General features: G+C 44.4%; 1 protein-coding gene across 1 annotated transcript in view; it reads left to right on the plus strand.

Moving 5' to 3' along the window:
• Positions 1 to 6,080: 6,080 nt before the first annotated feature.
• dip2ba (disco-interacting protein 2 homolog Ba) overlaps positions 6,081 to 23,525 on the plus strand; it is a 74,550-nt gene continuing 57,105 nt past the window's right edge. Inside the window, exon 1 of the mRNA XM_024383865.2 lies at positions 6,081 to 6,337. Coding sequence (XP_024239633.1) covers positions 6,253 to 6,337 — 85 coding nt within the window. The 5' untranslated portion in view covers positions 6,081 to 6,252. The remainder of the gene's footprint in view (positions 6,338 to 23,525) is intronic.

Raw genomic sequence — 23,525 nt, forward strand, 5'->3', positions numbered from 1 at the left:
AGAGAGATCAGGTCTTGGGACCTAGAACAAGCATCTCTGTTTTGTCCGAGTTTAAAAGTAGAACTTTTGCAGCCACCCACTTCCTTACGTCTGAAACACAGGCTTCCAGCGAGGGCAATTTTGGGGCTTCACCAAGTTTCATCGAAATGTACAGCTGTGTGTCATCCGCATAGCAGTGAAAATTATTATTTTTCTGAATGACATCACCAAGAGGTAAAATATATAGTGAAAACAATAGTGGTCCTAAAACGGAACCTTGAGGAACACCAAAATGTACAGTTGATTTGTCAGAGGACAAACCATCCACAGAGACAAACTGATATCTTTCCAGGGCCTGCCAGGTGGCGCAGTGGTCTAAGGCACTGCATTGCAATGCTAGCTGTGCTTCCCGGTCGCAGCCGGGAGGCCCATGGGGCGGCGCACAATTGGTCCAGCGCTCAGGTGTACAGTGTTTTCTCCGACACATTAGTGCGGCTGGCTTCTGGGTTGGATGGGCATTGTGTCAAGAAGCAATGCGGCTTGGTTGGGTTGTGTTTTGGAGGACGCATGGCTCTCGACCTTCGCCTCTCCCGAGTCCGTACGGGAGTTGCAGCGATGAGACAAGACTGTAACTACTACCAATTGGATACCATGAAATTGGGGAGAAAAAAGGGATAAAAAAAATAATGCTAAAAAAATTTAAAAAACGTAGATCTTTCCGACCGATAAGATCTAAACCAGGCCAGAACTTGTCCGTGTAGAATTTGGGTTTCCAATCCCTCCAAAAGAATGTGGTGATCGATAGTATCAAAAGCAGCACTAAGGTCTAGGAGCACGAGAACAGACGCAGAGCCTCGGTCTGACACCATTAAAAGGTCATTTTACCACCTTCACAAGTGCAGTCTCAGTGCTATGATGGGGTCTAAAACCAGACGGAAGCATTTCGTATACATAGTTTATTTTCAGGAAGGCAGTGAGTTGCTGCGCCAACAGCTTTCTCTGAAATTTGAAAGAAATGAGAGATTCGATATAGGCCGATATTTTTTAAAATATTTTCTGGGTCAAGGTTTGGCTTTTTCAAGAGAGGCTTTATTACTGCCACTATTAGTGAGTTTGGTACACATCCGGTGGATAGAGAGCTGTTTATTACGTTCAACATAGGAGGGCCAAGAACAGGAAGCAGCTCTTTCAGTAGTTTAGTTGGAATAGGGTCCAGTATGCAGCTTGAAGGTTTAGAGGCCATGATTATTTTCATCATTGTGTCAAGAGATATAGTACTAAAACACTTGAGTGTCTCCCTTGATCCTAGTTCCTGGCAGAGTTGTGCAGACTCAGGTCAACTGAGCTTTGGAGGAATACGCACATTTAAAGAGAAGTCCGTAATTTCCTTTCTAATGATCATAATCTTTCCCTCAAAGAAGTTGTAACACACTAGGCGTAGTGGGTGCAGAGTCAGGTGCAGGAGGCAGAAAGTTCAGAATTGCGCTTTATTACGCACAGGGAAAAAGTAGTACTCTCCACGAAACTGGCCGTAAATTAAATTAACAAGAAACAGGTGAAACAAATCAGACAAAACCAACAGAAAAGGGAAAAGGGATCGGTGGCAGCTAGTCGGCCGGTGACGACGACCCCCGAGCGCCACCTGAACAGGAAGAGGAGCCACCTTCGGTAGGACTCGTGACAGAAGTTCTGAATTTATCACTGCTGAAGTGAAAGCCATCATCTCTTGGGGAATTCTGCTTTTAAATTAGCTTTGCGACTTTATCAAAAATACATTTTGGATTGTTCTTATTTTCCTCAATTAAGTTGGAAAAATAGGATGATCGAGCAGCAGTGAGGGCTCTTTGATACTGCACGGTACTGTCTTTCCAAGCTAGTCGGAAGACCTCAAGTTTGGTGTGGCACCATTTCCGTTCCAATTTTCTGGAAGCTTGCTTCAGAGCTCGGGTATTTTCTGTATACCAGGGAGCTAGTTTCTTATGACAAATGTTTTTTGTTTTTAGGGGTGTGACTGCAGCTAGGGTATTGCGCAAGGTTAAATTGAATACCTCAGTTAGGTGGTTAACTGATTTTTTTGTACTCTGACATCCTTGGGTAGGCGGAGGGAGTCTGGAAGGGCCTCTAGGAATCTTTGGGTTTGTCCAAGAATTTATTACATAACTTTTGTTGACCCTTGGTTGGGGTCTGAGCAAATTATTTGTTGCGATTGCAAACGTAATAAAATGGTGGTCTGTTAGTCTAGGATTACGAGGGGAAAAAAAACATTAAGATCCACAACATTTATTCCACGGGACAAAACTAGGTCCAGAGTATGACTGTGGCAGTGAGTAGGTCCAGAGACATGTTGGACAAAACCCACTGAGTCGATGATGGCTCCTAAAGCCTTTTGGAGTGGGTCTGTGGACTTTTCCATGTGAATATTTAAGTCACCAAAAAATGTAATATTATCTGCCATGACTACAAGGTCCGATAGGAATTCAGGGAACTCAGTGAGGAACGCTGTATATGGCCCAGTAGGCTGCTGATTGAGTAGGTGTCACGTTCTGACCTTTATTTCCTTTGTTTTGTCTTTATTTAGTATGGTCAGGGCGTGAGTTGGGCAGGTGTCGTTAGTTGTCTCTGATTGAGAATCATACTTAGGTAGCCTGGGTTTCACTTTTGAGTTGTGGGTGTTTGTTTTCCGTGTGTGTGTTTGTTGCCACACGGTACTGTTTCGGTTTCGTTCATGTTCACGTTTATTGTTTTGTATTTTCATAGTGTTCGGTTTATATCTTAAAATAAAACTTACTACGCTGCGCATTGGTCCTCCGATCCTTCTCGCTTCTCAGAGGAGGAGGAATGCCGTTACAGAAACACTCACCACCAGAGGACCAAGCAGCGTGGTAACAGGCAGCAGCAGCAGCAGCAGGAGAGGCAGTGATACCTGGAGAACTGGACTTGGGAGGAGATTCTGGATGGTAAAGGACCCTGGGAACAGCCAGGGGAATATCGCCGCCCCAAGCAGAGCTGGAGGCAGCGAAAGCAAAGAGGCGGCATTATGAGGAGCTAGCACAGCAGCTGGAAGCCCAAGAGGCAGCCCCAAAAATGTCTTGGTTGTGGGGGGTGGCACACGGGGAGTGTGGCGAAGCCAGGTAGGAGACCTGCGCCAACTTCCCGTGCTTACCGGAGAGCGAGAGGGACCAGGCAGGCACCGTGTTATGCGGTGGAGCGCACGGTGTCTCCTGTGCGTGTGCATAGCCCGGTGTGGTACATTCCAGCTCCTCGTATCGGCCCGGGCTAGAATGCCAGGTGCCATGAAGCCGGCTCTACGCATCTGGTCTCCAGTGCATCTCCTCGGGCCGGCGTACATGGCACCAGCTTTACGCATGGTGTCCCCAGTTCACCAGCAAAGCCCAGTGTGGGCTATTCCACCTCGCTGCACTGGCCTGGCTACGGGGAGCATTCAACCAGGTAAGGTTGGGCAGGCTCGGTGCTCAAGAGCTCCAGTGGGCCTGCACGGTCCGGTCTATCTGGTGCCACCTCCACGCGTCAGCCCTCCGGTGGCAGCCCCCCGCACCAGGCTGTCTCTCCGTCTTCTGCCTACTGGTGTTCCCGCCTGTCCAGCACTGCGAGAGCTTTCCTCCTGTCCGCCGATGCCAGAGTCTCCCATCTGTCCTGAGCCGCCAGAGTCTCCCGTCTGTCCTGAGCCGCCAGAGCCGCCAGTCTGTCCTGAGCCGCCAGAGCCGCCAGTCTGTCCTGAGCCGCCAGAGCCGCCAGTCTGTCCTGAGCCGCCAGAGCCGCCAGTCTGTCCTGAGCCGCCAGAGCCGCCAGTCTGTCCTGAGCCACCAAAGCCGCCAGTCTGTCCTGAGCCACCAGAGCCGCCAGTCTGTCCTGAGCCGCCAGTCTGTCCTGAGCCGCCAGTCTGTCAGGAGCCGCCAGTCAGCCAGGAGCCTCCAGAGCCGCCAGCCAGCCAGGAGCCTCCAGAGCCGTCAGCCAGCCAGGAGCTTCCAGAGCCGTCAGCCAGCCAGGAGCTGCCAGAGCCGTCAGTCAGCCAAGAGCTGCCAGAGCCGTCAGCCAGCCAGGAGCAGCCAGAGCCGCCAGTCAGCCAGGAGCTGCCAGAGCCGTCAGTCAGCCAGGAGCTGCCAGAGCCTTCAGTCAGCCAGGAGCTGCCAGAGCCGTCAGCCATCCAGGAGTTGCCAGAGCCGCCAGTCAGTCAGGAGCCGCCAGAGCCGCCAGCCAGCCAGGAGCCTCCAGAGCCGTCAGCCAGCCAGGAGCATCCAGAGCCGTCAGCCAGCCAGGAGCTGCCAGAGCCGTCAGCCAGCCAGGAGCTGCCAGAGCCGTCAGCCAGCCAGGAGCTGCCAGAGCCGTCAGTCAGCCAGGAGCTGCCAGAGCCGTCAGCCAGCCAGGAGCTGCCAGTCAGCCAGGAGCTGCCAGAGCCGTCAGTCAGCCAGGAGCTGCCAGAGCCTTCAGTCAGCCAGGAGCTGCCAGAGCCGTCAGTCAGCCAGGCGATGTCAGAATCGCCCTTCACTCCGGAGCTGCCGGAGTCTCCCGCCTGTCTGGCATTGCCGGAGTCTCCCGCCTGTCCGGCGCTCAGGTTCAGGTTCAGGTTTTGCGGCCGGAGTCCGCACCTTTGGGGGGGTACTGTCACGTTCTGACCTTTATTCCCTTTGTTTTGTCTTTATTTAGTATGGTCAGGGCGTGAGTTGGGGTTTCTGTTTCGGCCTTGGTTCTCAATCAGAGGCAGGTGTCGATAGTTGTCTCTGATTGAGAATCATACTTAGGTAGCCTGGGTTTCACTTTTGAGATGTGGGTGTTTGTTTTCCGTGTGTGTGTTTGTTGCCACACGGTACTGTTTCAGTTTCGTTCATGTTCACGTTTATTGTTCTGTATTTTCATAGTGTTCAGTTTATATCTTAAAATAAAACATTATGGACACGCATTGGTCCTCCGATCCTTCTCGCTTCTCCTCTTCAGAGGAAGAGGAGGAATGCCATTACAGTAGGCTGGGGGGGGTAAATTCAAATTTGCTGTCATAAATATTAGCAACACCTCTGCCTTTGTGGGATGCACAGGGATATGGTCACTAGTGTAACCTGGAGGTGAGCCTCATTTAAGATGAGCCTCACTTGCTTCACTTGCTTTGGCAATGCTTTCCCATGCCAATAAAGCCCCTTGAATTGCATATTTCATAAAAAATCTGCCGTTTCCAGCTCCAATAGTCATTTACAACATTAACAATGTCTAGACTGTATTTCTGATCAATTTGATGTTATTTTAATGGACAAAACAATGTGCTTTTCTTTCAAAAACAAGAACATTTCTAAGTGACCCCAAACTTTTGAACAGTAGTGAATATAATAGGTGGTGTCAGAGGAAAGTCCATAAAATTGTCAGAGACTCCAGTCACCCAAGTCATAAACTGTTTTCTTTGCTACCGTATTGCAAGCGTTACCAGAGCGCCATGTCTAGGACCAAAAGGCTTCTACCAACCAAGCCATAAGACTGCTGAACAACTAATCTAATGGCCACCGGACTATTTACATTGAACCCCCCCCGTACTCGCTGTTTATCTATGCATAGTCACTTCACCTTTCTATATGTACAAATGACCTCAACTAACCTGTACCCTCGCACACTGACTCAGTAGCGGTACCCCCTGTATATAGCCCCATTATTGTTATGTTATTGTGTTTTTATGATTTTTTACTTTTAGTTTATTTGGTAAATATTTTCTTAACTCTTCTTGAACTGCACTGTTGGTTAAGGGCTTGTAAGTAAGCATTTCACAGTAATGTTTACACTTGTTGTATTTGGCGCATGTGACAAATAAAGTTTGAGTTGATTTGCAAATCTTATACAGTCTATGATTCACACAGATAATTATTTGAGATGGTAGGCCACATGTCAGGTCATCTGGTGTCATACAAATGAAGTCAAGTTAAACTGTACATTTACAATTCTACCTTAATGCTAATTTAGGACTCCCTATCAAATGATTATTTTGTAATCCATTGTGCACAGTTGTACTATCTCTAGAGCACCACAAGAGGGAGCACAAGCTGTATGACTCGATCCATACACCCTGTTTTGGGTGCAGCCTGGCCGCTTGTATGTGAGAGATCACGTGACGGCTCATTGCCATTGGTGAGCTCTCCCCATTATGGCGGAGAATGGATTGTCTCTTCTTTTCAAATTCACGTTTTGTGTCTTGATGCTGGTATTTTAACCCAGAATAGATTTCGTTTTTACTTAGAGCACACTTCGTTTTACTTCAACCACACTTCGTTTTAAGTCATGGCAGACCGTGGCGTGGATTTCTCTGGTATACCGAAAGAGCTTCGAGACCATTTGGCAGAGTTGGAATTGGAGCTATCGGAAGGTAAGGAGGGCGACGAGGGGATGAGGCCAGCAAGCTAGAGTAGTGAATTCAAATTCACCTCATGTAGTTACGCTAGATAGATAGACACCAGTTGCGGCTATCAAATTAGCGCTATGTCTTATGTATCTCTTTGAGTATACAAGGCAAATTGCAACATTTGAGTGTATTATAGCCATACACAATCGTGTTCTGCCAATGTCTGGCCAGCTAGCAACCCTTTTCTGCTAGCATTGCATTGACAGACAGCAGAAAGAGAATGGCTCAACCCCTGTGGCCATGGGCTCTCTAGTCTGTGACCGTCTCGCACTTGTCTACGTTCAATCTAGGTTCAATCGTTTCATAGCTATTTTATATGTAAAGCCATTGATTCATCTGTAAATAACTATGCAGATAAATACTAATACTATTTCGGTTGTGATTTAATGTCAAAGCCAAACTTGTCAGAGTCATCTGGCTATGACAGCTTGGTTTTAGCCAAAGCCTTTGTCTTTAGCAATCATGGGTCTTCTTGACCATCAGTTCAGGGTTGGCGTCAATAACCAGTAAGTCAGTGGATTTCGTAGTGTAATGTTGGGTTTTCAGTTGGTTAATTCTGCATTGCACAACCTGCGACTCAATGTGTGGGTGTGGGTTTGTGATTGGAAGAATTGGAGATGACTAACGACAACATCATTGAAATGAAACATGAGTACTGATAGTCATCACATATCATAAATGCACCTGTAGCCAGTCTAGGCTATATTATGTTGGTATGACAACCTCATAGCACATGACAGGATGTGACATCATATGGTCCTTTGCATGGCTTGACCAGATAGGGTAACCTTTGGACACCAATGACATTTAGGCTCCATTGTTTGCTGAGGCACACTCAATATTAACTTGAGCTGTGTGTTTGTTGGGGTGGGGATGTGTGTGTGTGTGTGTGTGTGTGTGTGTGTGTGTGTGTGTGTGTGTGTGCACATGTGGCACATGCCCACCCCCTTCCCTCCCATCTCAAACAGCTGCAACACAGGGTATGACAGAATGGTGTTAAACATTTAATTCAACGGAATCGGTACTGTACTAAACGACCAGTTGATTGAAGAAGGGCCTGATTATGGTGGTGTGCTGCAACTTCTAATGGTCACACCCATATTGATGAGGCCACATTGCACGCACCAAACGGGAGGAAGAATGGCTCGCACCGTTTTAGAGTAATGAGTCATTCAGTACAAACTGCCACGCGACATAGGAAACGTTGAACTGAACTGAACGCAGCCCGGGTCTCCTCCTCCCTGACACCAGGGCAACGTTCAGAAGTCAGATGTTGTGGAACGTTACCAATAGAAATGTCATGAATATAGTTGACATGATTCCTTATTCTACATGTCAGAGAAACAAGTTTGTTCTACGTAACATTCTATCTGCACGTTACACAATGTTGTGCCCTGCTCAACGTGCCCCTGGGGTCTGTTCAGGAGGGTGCAACGTTTCAGAATGTTTACATATAAAATATAAGCCATTGAGTAGTACAACAGATATGAATGTCGGCCAGGCAGAGGGTTTGAAGCGTGTCAGCTCTAGCCTATCTGCAACGTTCAATCTGACCGTTACACTTCACTGAATACATCCCTGGGCTGAATGCATTCAGCTGGAGAAGCTTGCTCGCTCCATCACCTAACCAACTGATTTATGGATTGTGATTGATCATTAGAAAGATAGCCCTTCAGATCGTGTAATAAAGGAGTGATAACATGGTCACAAAGTGGAAAGTAGAGACTAGATGTCATTAACATGTTTCACATGACTCATTCCATCCAGACTCTTTTTAGATGCAGCCCCTTGAATGACCACCCTAGCCCAGATTCAGTAGGCTAGCCTGTGTGACACACACCACCCCTGTGACAGTAGCTAATCTATGCTGGAGTGTGCTTCAAGGGACAAGCATCTAAAAAAGAGTGACATACACAACCATATTTTGTCCCTTGCCTGCCCAGCTCATAACAAACACCACCACAGAACCGAGTCGGAGCGGAAATGCCTGTTGTTGGGTTGCTTAGATGAGAACAGAGGCAAGCCAAGTGGCCTCTTAAATAACAATCCAGTTCTGTGTGTGTGTGTGTGTGTGTGTGTGTGTGTGAGCAAAGCCCCCAGTGACCAGTGAGGACACAATGCGCCTCATTCAGCTGGTCACGGCCATGGTGGCATTTAGTAGGCCATTCAACTAAACTCTTTATCTGTGTCCCAATTGACACCCTATTCCCTTTATAGTGCACTACTTTTGACCTGGGTAGTGCACTGTATAGGGAATAGGGTGCCATTTGGGATGCATATTTTGCGTGCTGCAGTAGAAATGAGCTGCTCTTATACAAAAGGGAGGGGAGGGGTTGGACATAGTTCGGAGGATGATGTACTGTAGTGTACTGTGTATGTTCAAAGCCCCCCGTGTTGTTGTGTTAGCGTTCAGCCAGGAGTGACTAGACGTGACTCACCTTTCCTAGGTAACTAACGGCAGTTTCTCCTCATTGAGAGCTGAGAAATGTCCTTCCGTCCTTAGTTTACAGAAGCATTTGGCTATTTTCTGCTTTCAGAGGTACTTGCTTTCGTCAGCAAGGGTTCACTGAGTTTACTTGTGAATGATAGATTATTCGGGGTGTTTTTGATATTTGAATTTGTTTTTTTGTCGGTTGCTGCTTTCATATTGTTCAATAGGAAACCGTAAAAAAAAAAAAAATCCTCTTGAGTGTTTTCTGTAACATAATGTGGCATGGGTGTGTGCATCGGCGTGTATACAATACAGTATGATGAGGTCCTGCCCTACGTACTTACTGACTTTGCCTGCTGCTGTGGCCAGTGTGTGATTGGGAGTCCAGATTATTGCCAGTTGCCTCCTATCTAGGCCAGCCAGCCATTTGTGCCCTATCTGAGTCATTTATCCAGTGGGTCAGGCAGCACAGCAGAGGAACAGCATCTAAAAAGGCCCAGTCTGAGAAATAAGGGCATCCGCAGCAGCACAATGCCGTGCTACGCTATTCTCTAGCCGTTAGTGGCAGCCCAGCAGACCTATAGGTTCAAGTAAGTAGGCCTATTCTTTCAAAAGCTTTGAGCTGTGTTCGATTTGAGCTCGCCCTGGCGCAAGGTAACCAACAGAATAGTCCCAAAAGTGCAAAGCAAACCTTGCCCAAAACTTAAAGTATTTGAAAGAATTTGAATCCTATTTGAACCCCAGTGATATCTGATGCTATCATCCACCAACTGCACCCATTAGTGACAGCACTGTAGATAGGAGATGATGGAGAACAAGAATAAGGCAGGTCCTTCAAGGTCCAATGCAGCCATTTTTATCTCCATGTCAAATAATTTCTGGGTAACAATTGTTTTCAGTTAGTGGTCAAAAAGAAACAAAAATAGCTTCTTAGCAAAGAGCAATTTTTCAAGCAAGGATTTTGATGGACTCTCTGGGAGTGTTCTGAGTGGGGAGGGAAAAACTGAACTAGCTGTTATTAGCAGAGAGGTTTGGATCTCATTCTTATTGGTCTAAAAAGGGAAATTCCACAGTAACAGAATTGTGCTGAGACTCAGAATGTTCCCTTAAAATGTATGCCAAACAAAAACCATTGATCTCAAAGTTTAACAAACCAATGCAGAAGGACTACTTTTAGGAATTTGCTGGTTGTGGTTGTGTCCACTTTTTCCAATAACTCTGTGCTCTGAATTGTTATTCAAAGATGTCTGCAGAGACAATGGGGTGTCATCTATGACATGGCACCTTGACCTTGAAAATGTATTTTGGTTATTGAAGTGAAGTGGATTTACATTGTGGGTCCCTGATCTGTACTACACAGAAATGCATAATTATGGAAATGAATGTCATTGTCTTCATGGTGATGTATCCTAAATAGGTACACAAAAGATGCAACATCCACCTTGCATATTTGGATATGCTTCACACTGGCTATTATTTTAATGACCTCTGCTCCCAAACATGACCAAATTAGGTTTGTCCTGACCGGACTACATCTGAACCAATCATAGACGTCTATGTTTCACAAGTTTGGACAGTAGAGTAGAATTCATTAAAGCTGAGTAGAGTATAGTACAATACATTATATTATAGTGTACTCCACTTTAGTGTGCTCTGTGTACTTTTCTGTACTTTACTTTACTATACTCTACTATGCTGTCCAAACTTGTCAACCCAACTGATGTGTGTGACTACTATGATTTCCCATTGTAGCCAATTGATTTGATAGTGGAATTTCCAGTTTTAATCACTTAATAACTCATGAATAAAACTGATTTCAGTAAAAACACCGCCTTAGACCGCTGCGCCACTTGGGAACCCCACTCGGGAGTGTTTAACATTATTTTTTAATGACTACCCTCACGTATACAGTTATCTGTAAGGTCCTTCAGTCGAGCAGTGAATTTCAAACACAGATTCGACCACAAAGACCAGGGAGGTTTTCCAATGCCTCGCAAAGAAGGGCACCTATTGGTAGATGTGTAAAAATAAAAAAGCAGACATTGAATATCCCTTTGAGCATGGTGAAGTTATTCATTACACTTTGGATGGTGTATCAATACTCCCATTCACTACAAAGATACTGGCGTCCTTCCTAACTCAGTGCCGGAGAGGAAGGAAACAGCTCAGAGATTTCACCATGAGGCCAATGGTGACATTAAAATAATTAGAGTTTAATGGCTGTGATAGGAGAAAACTGAGGATGGATCAACAACAGAATGAAAAGGAAGCCTGCACAGAATAAAAAATATTCAAAAACATGCATCCTGTTTGCAACAAGGTACTAAAGTAATACTGCAAAAATGTGGCAAAGCAATGACCTTTTTGTCCTGAATACAAAGTGTTATGTTTTAGGCAAATACAACACATTGATGAGTATCACTCTACATATTGTCAAGCATAGTGGTGGCTGCCTCATGTTATGGGTATGCTTGTAATCATTAAGTACTGGGGAGTGTTTCTGAATTTAAAAAAGAAACAGAATGGAGCTAAGCACAGGCAAAATACTAGAGGATAACCTGGTTGTCTGCTTTCCACCAGACACTGGGAGTTAAATTCAACTTTCAGGAGGACAATAACCTAAAACACAAGGCCAAATTTACACTGGAGTTGCTTACTAAGACGACAGTGAATGTTCCTGATTGGCCGAGTTAGTTGTGACTTAAATTTGCTTGAAAATCTATGAGAAGCCCTGAAAATGGTTGTTTAGCAATGATCAACAACCAATTTTACAGGGCTTGAAGAATTTTTAAAAGAATAATGCGCAAATGTTGCACAATCACAAGTGGAAAGCTCTTAGTCTTGCCGAGAAAGACTCACAGCTGTAATCGCTGCCAAAGGTGATTCTAACATGTATTGACACAGGTGGTTGAATCCTTATATTATTATTTATTTATTTAACCTTTATTTGTCAAGTCAGTTAATAACAAATTCTTATTTAGAATGACGGCCACACCTGGACAACGCTGGGCCAATTGTGCGCCGCCCTATGGGACTCCCAATCACGGCCGCTTGTGATACAGCCTGGATTCGAACCAGGGTGTCTGTAGTGACCCCTCTAGCACTGATCTAATCAAGATATATATATTTTTTTATTTTTTACAATTTTTCTTCCACTCTGAGATTAGAGTATTTTGTGTAGACAATTAAATCAATTTCAAAGCACACTTTGTTACACAACAAAATGTGGAAAAGGTGAAGGGGTGTGAATACTTTCTGAAGGCACTGTATCTTAAAGATATGTGGGATTTGGGGTAAATGGTATTTTTAGGCACAAGGCAATGTTTCTTACAGAAGGCCAAGAAAATTCTTCCAAACAAAATATGTGTTGCTATTATTTGGGAGGGGCCTTGTATTTCTAATACCCTTTTCTGACCTTTTTCTGGTAGGTGTTTTCTAACACCATCTTTTCCATCTGTTTGAACAGAAATCATTTTCACCACTTCACAGTATTATTCCAACCTCATAGTGTGGAAATATATATATAAAACACAGGAAAATCCCATTTGACTGCATAGGGCCTTTATTAATGTCCACTTCCTTCTCGTTGTTGCCGCATTCACACCAGGAGAACATGGTAGGGGTGAAAATGATGTGCAACTCCATATGAGATGTGCCTCTGTTCATGCCAGGGGAACTGAGCAGCAGTTAACGACTTCGGTGAACCCACCACCCCCCCAATATTATTGCCTTTTCGTGTGTTGCACTTGCGTCTGAGTCACATGATATTGAACCAAAGACACAGATGGTTCCTGCCCTCCTGAGATTCTCTCTGCTGTTTACAGAACAACCGGTGCTGTGAGATTAGGATATCAGGACCTGCTTAGACAAAGCAATTGTAGCAGTAAGAGCAAGGGATAGCAATATATATGGGGAAATTAATGACTACAATGTTGCTGTTATGAGTACACGATGCATGGAATGCAAATGCATAAATGTATGAAAGCGTGCATTTCTCATTTTAAATGTATGTAGTTCTGCCCTTGTGCTATGCTTGCCTATTAATGTAATGTTTTATGTGGACCCCAGGAAGAGTAGCTGCTGTTTTCCTAAGAAATACTAAGTTGTCTGAACTGAACTGTGGATGACGTGGATGGGATTGAGCCTACAGTAAAATAGCATGCTGTTCTGTGTGCATGCCTGCCAGGGCCTAGAGCGATTCAGTTGAGAGAGATGACAAGCTTGTGACTGACAGACACTTCCTTCCGCTTGTTTTAGAACAGCTGATGAGCCATTGTGTTGTGTTGCACGTATGGTGGAGAAGGGAGAGTTTGAGTCCGGCCAGGAACGGGAACATGGGCTTTAAAGCTGAGCCATGCAAGTACATCTAGCTTGAATCTCAGCCAATCATCCCTCTCCTCTCTAGGGGCTTTAGAATCCACTGGCCATGATACACTGAGCCTTCTTGTACCAGATGTTTGTTTGGAACAAGCACTTGCTGTCAGTCTACTTTTACAGTAGAGCTTTTTGGACCAAGCACTTGTTGTGAGTACATAGGCAATGCAGTAAAGCTTTCTCTTCCAATTCATACCATATTGAAATGGGCTAGCCTATATCAAATTGACAGCCAGTTGTTGTATTCAGGCTGCATCTGTGACTTCTGTTTTGTGCCAAGTCTAATGGAGAATAGAGCGCAGGGCAGCATCTCCTTAACTCATTATTTGTTAGGCTAGGCTATATAACGATTTAGTCCAAACAGCTTGTGGGCTGTGAATAGTTAATGATGTCTCCCATCCCATGGTTCTCCTTTAGGATGGACCAAGGGCTGTGTTCCCTTCACTCCTTCAGGGTTGAATGAATAATTCACATGCTCTCATTAAACACCAGGAGACAAGGCTGTCACCACTCGGCCTCTGTCCCAGGAGGTAGGTGTGTGTAGGTGTGTGTAGGTGTGTGTGTGTCTGTCAGCCTACTTCACAGTTAAGAGTTGAGGCGTATGTGGCAACGACCTGTGTCGTGTTCAGTTGGCATGAAAGGAGAGAGGGTAGGAGGAGAGAGGGTAGGAAGAGCGAGGGTAGAGGGTTGAGTACTACCTGAATGAATCCCATAAGAAATGTTTTTTTACGACCCTGTAGAACAGTGCTCGCATCCCAATATCGTTACTAACTTGTATTATAAGTCACCATTTTAACCTAATGGTGAACGCGCATGAAGATTAGCCAAATTCAAATATGACGTCGTTGTTTTAGCACCATCCAGTGAGTTTAAAAAAAAAAAAAATTAGCGACGCCGCGCAATTTGGTTCAGTGTTCCGATAAATCTGTTACGGTTTTCTTCCGTCGAAAGAGAGTCGGACCAAAATGCAGCGTGGTAAGTTAGATACATGTTTAATAACGAAGAAAAAACGAACAATACAAAAATGACAAACGGAACGTGAAAACCTATACAGCCTATCTGGTGACAACTAACACAAAGACAGGAACAATCACCCACGAAACACTCAAAGAATATGGCTGCCTAAATATGGTTCCCAATCAGAGACAACGAGAATCACCTGCCTCTGATTGAGAACCGCCTCAGGCAACCATAGACTTTGCTAGAACACCCCACTAAGCCACAATCCCAAAACCTACGAAAAAACCCAATACACAAACACACCACAAAATAAACCCATGTCACACCCTGGCCTGACCAAATAAAGAAAGAAAACACAAAATACTAAGACCAGGGCGTGACAAAATCAGCAAAATCTACTTGGTTTTGTAATTGTCGGTGTCTTCTAGCTAAAATTGGGATCATGTTTACTCTGCTAATGACCATACAAAAAAAGAGTAACGAGAGCAATGTACAATACAGGCGAACATAGGAATTTGTGGTGAGTGCATGGGGGCCGTCATCTTTATGCACCTTCGCTATTGTACACTGGCATGTTGTCTTTTGAGTTGAGGGTGAAAATATACAGAATATGAGGCCTGCTCCAGATGCTGACTCAGACAGGAGATATTGTCTCTTGGCTTCAATCATACCGACAAAAGCATGACTTTTGACATGTTTACAGACATGGTCAGGGCTCTAAAGTGTGACCAATTTGGTCGCATATGCAACTAAATAATTTGCTGTGCAACCAGGAGTTTTATTTTGGGAGCACTGCGACTATGAACAAAAATTCTCCCAGATAATAATTGTATTCATAAGTTTTCGCGCTGTACCGTTGTTTCCGAGTGCCCTAAAGAAACAAGTGGTTGCACCATTACTACAGCGAAAACAGCTTGCTTCTAGCCCAACCAAGGCAAAAGTTCTGACCCATATGAACGGCACCATAGCGGAAGGCCGGGACCACATTTTACATTCATAAACCATGTTGTGGGCAGTTCTAAAACTACTCGCATCTCAAAGTCGTCAACCATTTGTTTACATTATCCAATTATGTTCCCCCATTGGCTAGCTAGCTAACAACCTGCTAATGTAACCGATGTGAAATGGCTAGCTAGTTAGCGGTGGTGCGCGCTTAATAGCAGTTCAATCGGTGACGTCACTTGCGCTGAGATTTTGAAGTAGTTGTTCCCCTTGCCCTGCAAGGGCCGTGATGGGTAACGATGCTTCGTGGGTGTCAGTTGTCTATGTGTGCAGAGGGTCCCTGGTTGAAGCCCAGGTAGTGGCGAGGAGAGGGACGGAAGCTTATACTGTTACACTAACTTGACCAGTAATATACAAACATTTGGGGGCACATGAAGAAAGTAAAAGGGAGATCAATGATCATCATAAATCTAAAGAGACTGTGTACAATTTGCATTGTATTGCATCTCAATAGGAGTATAGTGCTTTTGCACAATGTCGAAACCTGATATTCCAAAAATGACTAAGTTCAATGATGGGTATTTTGTATCAACATTTGAGCTTTTATAATAAAGTGGGGCACAACATGTACTTTGAAAGTAGCTCGAATTAATTCAGATCCAATATAGGCTGTATCTCAATCAATTTAATGTCTTATTTTCTGGTGCTCCTAAATTTCATGTGGTGCTCCTAACTTTTAAAGGTAGGAGCACCAGTGCTATCAATGAAAAATTATAATTTAGAGCCCCGGACATGATCTATATATATTCTCACTGTTAAACCATGCATGAAGTTAGCATTAGGGGCATTACTCAATGCAATTAAGATCAGCGTCCTCCCCTTCAGGGCAACGCTGTCAGTCACAGCATAGCAGAGCGAGAGAACCTGTTCAGTGCTCCAGTCACCGTAGGGCTGTTTGTGTTACTGTGAGTGGGATGCACCTCTTTCACATTAAAGCTATGATTCATAGAGCTATGACGGGTGGTTATAGGGGGCCTTGAGAAGTTGGGTGATTCACTCAAGTTAATTTCTCAAGGACAGACACACGTAACATACATTGGATGTGATGACTGACAAGGACATTTTTTTTTCCTTCTCTGGTGCCCTTATTTTTCAGCACTGGTCATTTGGACAAATCACGACTTCGCAGGTGATCGCATCTTTCGGAAGGGGAGGCAACAGTTGGCCCATCAGAGAGAGTGGGGTGGAGCTACAGTCCTGCTTCAGCTCCTCGTTCTAGTATCTTTTCTAACACGTCTGCCCACAGAACTTAATGGAGCATCTGATGCAACTCCGAAAGATTTTAGTTCTGGGTTTCCAAGATTACTCTCAAGTCACAACAACAAGCCAAGGCACTTGTAGTTCATGTCACCGGACAAACCTGAAATCGAGGATACGTGGTGGTGTTGTGCTGCTGAAGCAGCTCTGTTGCACAGAGCTGCTTTACTAAACTGCCTGGGAGTCAGTCAGCCAGCCTTTGTCAGAGGCCCACCAGGTTCTCATAGACATGTGCTAACACCTACCACCACTATAACCACCACATGCCAGTCACTCACTCACACCCAGTCGTTACAAGTTACAACTCTATCATCACACTGATGCAGCAGAGAAGATGGGCGTTGGTACTAAAATACAACTGTCACTTTCTCTGATTTAGAGCTCTGAGATAGGAGGATCAGTGGGACAATGTCTCCATAGACTAGAGCAGTATTCCTCACGCTTGGTCCTTGAGAGCTACAGGGTGTGCAGGGTTTTATTCCAACCCAGTATTTAGCCTACACAACTAAGTTACATTGAACTGATCAAGATTATGATCAGTTGAATCAGGTGTTTTAGTGCTAGAGTGCCTGCACACCTTGTGACTCTCAAGGGCCTAGAGACAGGAACACTGCTCTACAGCCTTGGTGTCTTTGCCTGGGTCGTGTTCATTATGACACACTAACGAAACGTGCAACGGACCTGAAAACCAGTGCTTCTTATTGGACAACTCCAGTTAGTCCCTCCCTGATCCAGTCTGTTTTGTTCCAATTGGTGCCCGAATGAACACAATCCTGTTGTCAGAATGTGCTAACCGATAATGTTCTTGGTCTGGAATCTTCCCCTCCAGCCCCATGTTATCCATGGCAACCATGTGACTGTTGGTGATGTTGGAGAATGCTGTTCTCACTAAATATAGGACCAAATAAACCTGGCGAGACAAATTCACTTTCATGGCTGAGCAGGGGGAAAACAAGCCACTCTTTGACACCACTTCACAAAAGCTATGCTGAAGTAGGGCCCCCTTAGAGGCTCCATGTAGGACTCATAAAGGCAGGCATATTTGTGTTTGTCCGTTCTCTTTCTCTTCTCTTCTCCTGTGCCCTGCTTGCACAGCCAAAGCAGAATGGTTTGTTGACACTGTTTCACACTGTCAGTCTAACTAACCACTTGGCTTGGCTGCTATATGCGAGTCACTGTTACACACACACATGGCCTACCGACATTGGCCTTTATTTTTATTTTACCTTTATTTTAGGCAAGTCAGTTAAGAACAAATTCTTATTTTCAATGACGGCCTAGGAACAGTGGGTTAACTGCCTGTTCAGGGGCAGAACGACAGATTTGTACCTTGTCAGCTCGGGGATTTGAACATGCAACCTTTCAGTTACTAGTCCAACGCTCTAACCACTAGGCCTACCGACTGACTTTTTGCTACAGGTAGATATTATCTCTCTCTCATCTCTTATCAACTCATTGTCTGTGGTATTTGACCTACGCTCGTGAGATCAAGTTGGAGTGTTATGATAAAAATAAACAACTTGATTAATGGTGTCAATTTGATGAAAAATACCAGATTCTGTCGGTCTGCCTGTGTATGATTATGAACTGAGAAGCAACTTCAAACAAGCTGTTTGACTTTGGATAAATCTATATTTAGTCTCTCAGTAATGTTTTAGCATTCTAATCTTGTCCTCATTCTCCCAGTGTCCTCTCTCTTCAATCTTTTCCCCCCCCTCTCGTCCCCCCGTCTCTCGGTCTCTCTTTAACAGTGGGCTAGGCTCTCTGGATGTGGTCGTTAGACTGTGGATTGTTTGGACAGGGTGTGGAGAGCACTGAACATTTTCTAAGCAGTTGGTCACTTTCTAAATATAAAACAAGCTCATGGGTTTAGCCAGAGCTGATTTTTGATAGTGGGCAACATAGTTTGATACGGTACTGGACTGTGTGGTGGGTGGTATGTGTAAAGGAATCCCATGGTGCTTGATATCTTTCTAAATCCCTGTGGACGTATGGTCTGTTACTGGGTTTATTCAATTTCATGGATATGTCATGGGATTTAGGGCTGATTTTGATAGGGGGGCATAGTTTTTTACAGTATCAGTACTGTCTCTGGTTTGTGTAGCCTATGTCACTGGGGGAAATCTTTAGGAATCTAGTTGTTGGTGGTCATTTCAACAATTGTTTATATCTTTCTAGTGCAGGCTATGTCGCTGCCTTGGGGATACTTTTCAGGAATCCAGTGGTTGATTTCAACAAAGTTTTGTCTGTCTAAATCCCTATGGACTGATTTTCCGTTACTTTGTTTGTGAGAATTCACAGTCCTCAGGAAACCCTCCCACCCTCCCACTGATCCTTATAATTTGTGTTTGTCTCAAAGCTGTGTGTGTGTGTGTGTGTGTGTGGACCCCTTAATTCAACTCTCTAGAGGAAAGCCAGAACAAAGGGTATGAAAACACTGAATGGGTGTGGTTTAAAAGGTAAAGAAAAGTTCAGTTGGCTGTAATAAGCTCTACATCAAGGTCTGGTAGACATTTATTAGTTTGAGGCTATCATTTCATAGGCTTATACCAACTGTAGCCTATAGCAACGGTGTAACAACAACTGAATAACATTGAACTATACCTTAGAGCAGTGGTTCTGGACCCCTTCAAACATTCAACCTCCAGCTGCATACCCCCTCTAGCACCAGGGTCAGCACACTCTCAAATGTTTTTTTTTTCCATCATTGTAAGCTTGCCACACACACACTATACAATGCATTTATTAAACATAAGAATGAGTGAGTTTTTGTTACAACCCGGCTCGTGGGAAGTGACAGAGCTCTTATAGGACCAGGGCACAAATAATAATATAATAATAAATAATTTGGCTCTTTATTTAGCCATCGTACATATAAAACTTTATTTGTTCATCGAAAATTGTGAATAACTCACCACAGGTTAATGAGAAGGGTGTGCTTGAAAGGATGCACATAACTCTGCAATTTTGGGTTGTATTGGAGAGAGTCTCAGTCTTAAATCATTTCCCACACACAGTCTGTGCCTGTATTTAGTTTTCATGCTAGTGAGGGCCGAGAATCCACTCTCACATAGGTACATGGTTAAAAAGGGCATCATTGCCTTAATAGCGAGATATGGCAAGGCAAGAAACTCTGAGCGCAGCCCTATCCAGAAATCTGTCAGTGGCTTCTGATTAAATTCAAATTTCACAGAACCGCTTGCTGCAATATCCTTGAGGCTCTCTTGTTGAGATATCGGTAAGTGGACTGGAGGCAGGACATGAAAGGGATAACGAATCCAGTTGTTTGTGTCGTCCGTTTCAGGAAAGTACCTGCGTAATGGCACACCCAGCTCACTCACAGCGAAGCACCTAATACATTTCACATTGTCTGCAAGCTTGAGTTAATTTGCACACAAAAAATCATACAATGATGGAAAGACCTGTGTGTTGACCTTGTTAATGCAAACCGAAAAGAGCTTCAACTTCTTAATCATAGCCTCAATTTTATCCTGCACATTGAATCTAGATGCGGAGAGTCCCTGTAATCCTAGATTCAGATCATTCAGGTGAGGAAAAAACATCACCCACATAGGCCAGTCGTGTGAGAAACTTGTCATCATGCAAGCGGTCAGACAAGTGAAAATTATGGCCAGTAAAGACAACTTTAAGCTAGTCTCTCTATTAAAAAATGTGACCGTACTTTGCTCCTTGATAACCAGTGCACTGGTATGTTGTAAAAAACGTTACATGGTCGCTGCCCATATCATTGCATAATGCCGAAAATACACGAGAGTTCAGGGGCCTTGCTTTAACAAAGTGAACCATTTTCACTGTAGTGTCCAAAACATCTTTCAAGCTGTCAGGCATTCCCTTGGCGGCAAGAGCTTTTCGGTGGATGCTGCAGTGTATTCGTGGCCGTCGGGAGCAACTGCTTGCACGTGCGTTACCACTCCACTATGTCTCCCTGTCGTGGCTTTTGCGCCATCAGTACAGATACCAACACATCTTGACTACCAAAGTCCATTTGATGTCACAAAGCTGTCCAGTACTTAAAAAAATATCAATTTTATACATGTCTTACTACTCGAAAGTCATCTTAATTCTCGCTCCAAAAACTCCTGTGGCTTATTTTTCAAATTGGCGTGTTTCGTTTCTAAATGTCTGCGCAAGACTGAAGGTTTTCCGCGAGAGAGTAACGGTTAATGTGATCGGATGTTAATTATTTGACTCGGCTACCTGTATTTGACATTGTTGTTATTTCTCTGAACACTAGATTGTTTCATTTTATTTTTGGCAGTGAAATGAGGCTACTCAGGCGAGTCAAAAATGTATAGCCCTGTTGGAAAATCTAAATGTACTGTTTGAAAATGTGGGGGGAATAAAATTGAATTCAAAATTATTATTTTTATGTGAATCACATTATTATTGGGCGTACCCCTGACGGCATTGGGCGTACCCCAGTTTGGGAATACCTGCCGTAGAGGAAGTGTTATTATAACCATTACAATCCATTAGTGAAAATTAGTCCAGTCTTAGTCACTTCCTGAATATGAGCTAAAACATGTCATTTTATGGTCAGCTAGAGATGTCTTATTGCTGTAGTAGTGGGTTATGTTATGCAGTAGCCTTTGTCAGTGAATGGTGTCATTGACGACTGAGGGGGTAATGGGTTGGCCTAATGAGGTAATCCGTCTGTCACTGTGATGACTAATGGGAGGTAAGGAAGCAGGACTAGCAGTATCTGTTACACAAACTCATCTCTGTGTGTGTTCATCTGTATCTTCTCCCACACAGACTCCAATGACACACTGATGACTGTGGTGGTCTGGATGGTATCAAAGACTGAGGTCCTCTGTTCACCTCTAGCTACTCCTGCCTTGTCCCTCCTCAAAGAGACCTGGCATGCTCCTCCTCTGTCTTGACCCACTGCAACGAGCTCTAAAGAATGCAGTTAGTTTAAACCCTGCCTGAATCCAGACCCGAATAATCCTTTCTTTAAATCAAGACTTCCTCTACCAGTTCAAAATAGTACTACTCTATTGGTGTGGGAATTAGCTAATACGATTACAAGATGTAGCCTACCTAGCCCAATATGTAGCCTGCCTCCCGAGTGGCGCAGAGGTTTAAGGCACTGCATCTCAGTGCTAGAGGCGTCACTACAGACCCTGGTTCGATTCCAGGCTGTATCACAACCGGCTGTGTCCCATAGGGTGGCGCCCAGCATCGCCCGGGTTAGGGTTTGGCCGGGGTATGTCGTAATAGTAAATAAGAATTTGTTCTTAACTGACTCGCCTAGTTAAATAAAAAATAACAATAAAATAAAAAATACAAGCAGTGAACTAAGCTTGGTTTGAGAATGTGATTATCAATAATACATATAGGCCTATTCTATCTTGCACATCTTCTTGCCTTTTACATTAAGTTTATATTTTAGTATCGGCCAACAACATACTATGTAGTGTTTCAGACAGCACTCTTCCTTGGCCAGCTCGACTGTGAGTGTGTTGACCTTAGTGAGTCAGTGTGACATAGTGAGTTCAGTAGGGGAGAGTAGGCTAAAGCGTCAAACATACATTTACCGCTGTGAACTATCATCATACTTCCACATCTGGATAAGAGCCAATTAAACAAGGCTTGTAAATATGTCATCGTGGCCAGCGGCTCTGAACCAAGATTTCATCTTTACTGAGTCCACTCCAGATTAGGCTGCAGTTTATGAACAGCAGACCCCAAGGGGGAGTTACTACCCCCAGCTATGGTGGGGGCGTGGGAGAGAGGAGACGGCAGCTCTGTTCTGTGCCAGACTCCAGGCTACATTTAGCCAAGCTATAGGCAGGGAGAAATCCCTCCTCTTCTCCAATCTCCACTACCCACTCCATCCTCCACCCCTGCAGTGCAGCGCAGCTGCCTCCCAGGCTCCCACTTCAGCAAATTCCACTCATCCTCCAGCTCAAGACCAATCCTCCATTCCCCCCTGCACCTTTCTTCCCAACATCCATAACTCCATTTGAATAGGAGTTTCCCATCTTACTTTACCCTCCCGTCCCACTTTCCCACACTGTCTGATCCAGGCCAACACTTTTTCTCCACACAAAAACTGTCTATCATCGTTCTCGCTCAGATTCTCACGACTAGCCTATAAGCCTTCTTATAGATAATCCACAGTTTGTTACTTAATTCCTCAAAATGAAAGAGTTCAACATTTGTAGCTCTTGTAAATTGCTGAGTCAGTCAGTGAAGGTTTAGAAGGTACCTAAACACACCTACTTTGTTGCTGCTATACAGTTGTCTGACTGTTAGCATACTGGCTAGGTTAATAATGGTGATTACTGTTGGGACCTTAACCTACATTGATGCTAGCTCTCTAGTCTACAGTATTCTTGCACATCCAGACATTCCACCGTATTCCTAGAACGGCCGGAGTCGAGGCTAGCTTCATGGTCATGTGAGAGACTTCCCTGTGGTGGGTAGTCCGACCTAGTGTGACTTCGCTAACCTCTCCCAGGCAGGTACTGTCTGCCTCCTTCCCACCCACTCATCAGTAGCCTACATGATGGCTCATGGCCCTGCTGTCAGGACTATTGAACCTGCTTACTAAGGGGACGTTTCATATGATTTCAGTCAGTTTCTGACTGCACCCCTTTTGATTTGAACAAAACCTTGTCCATGGTAGGAGTGTTCGGGAAGTAACTTTTTGGACCTGAATGCCAAAACAATCAGGAGCTAGAGGTGCATAAATTGACCAATTTTGCATACCCCACCATACCATGGGACATCCATGTTTCAATCACAAAAACAATAGAGGTTTAAGTTTAGCTAATATACAGGTAAACAAAACTCGAGCTCTAACACCCTCCTCTCTCACTTTAGAAAGACAAAGGGCCGTTATGTAGGGAGTGCTGCCTGACTGCATGGCAGACTAGTGTTTCAACATAGCTCTGTGTGACACCACCAGGGAAAGTGAAGTATCATGTTTCACTGCAGTAATGTTGTAGTATTAATGTAAAGTGATACAGGCCAGGGCTGACGGCTACTTAAATTAGAACTCATTTCAACACTCACGATAACCTCAAATAGGAAAAATATTCAATCCACCACAACCATCCAAGGCTCCATCTTGATCTGTAAACATATTGAAGCTAATCT

The sequence above is a fragment of the Oncorhynchus tshawytscha genome, linkage group LG22 (genome assembly GCF_018296145.1).
Source record: "Oncorhynchus tshawytscha isolate Ot180627B linkage group LG22, Otsh_v2.0, whole genome shotgun sequence".
Lineage (NCBI taxonomy): Eukaryota > Metazoa > Chordata > Actinopteri > Salmoniformes > Salmonidae > Oncorhynchus > Oncorhynchus tshawytscha.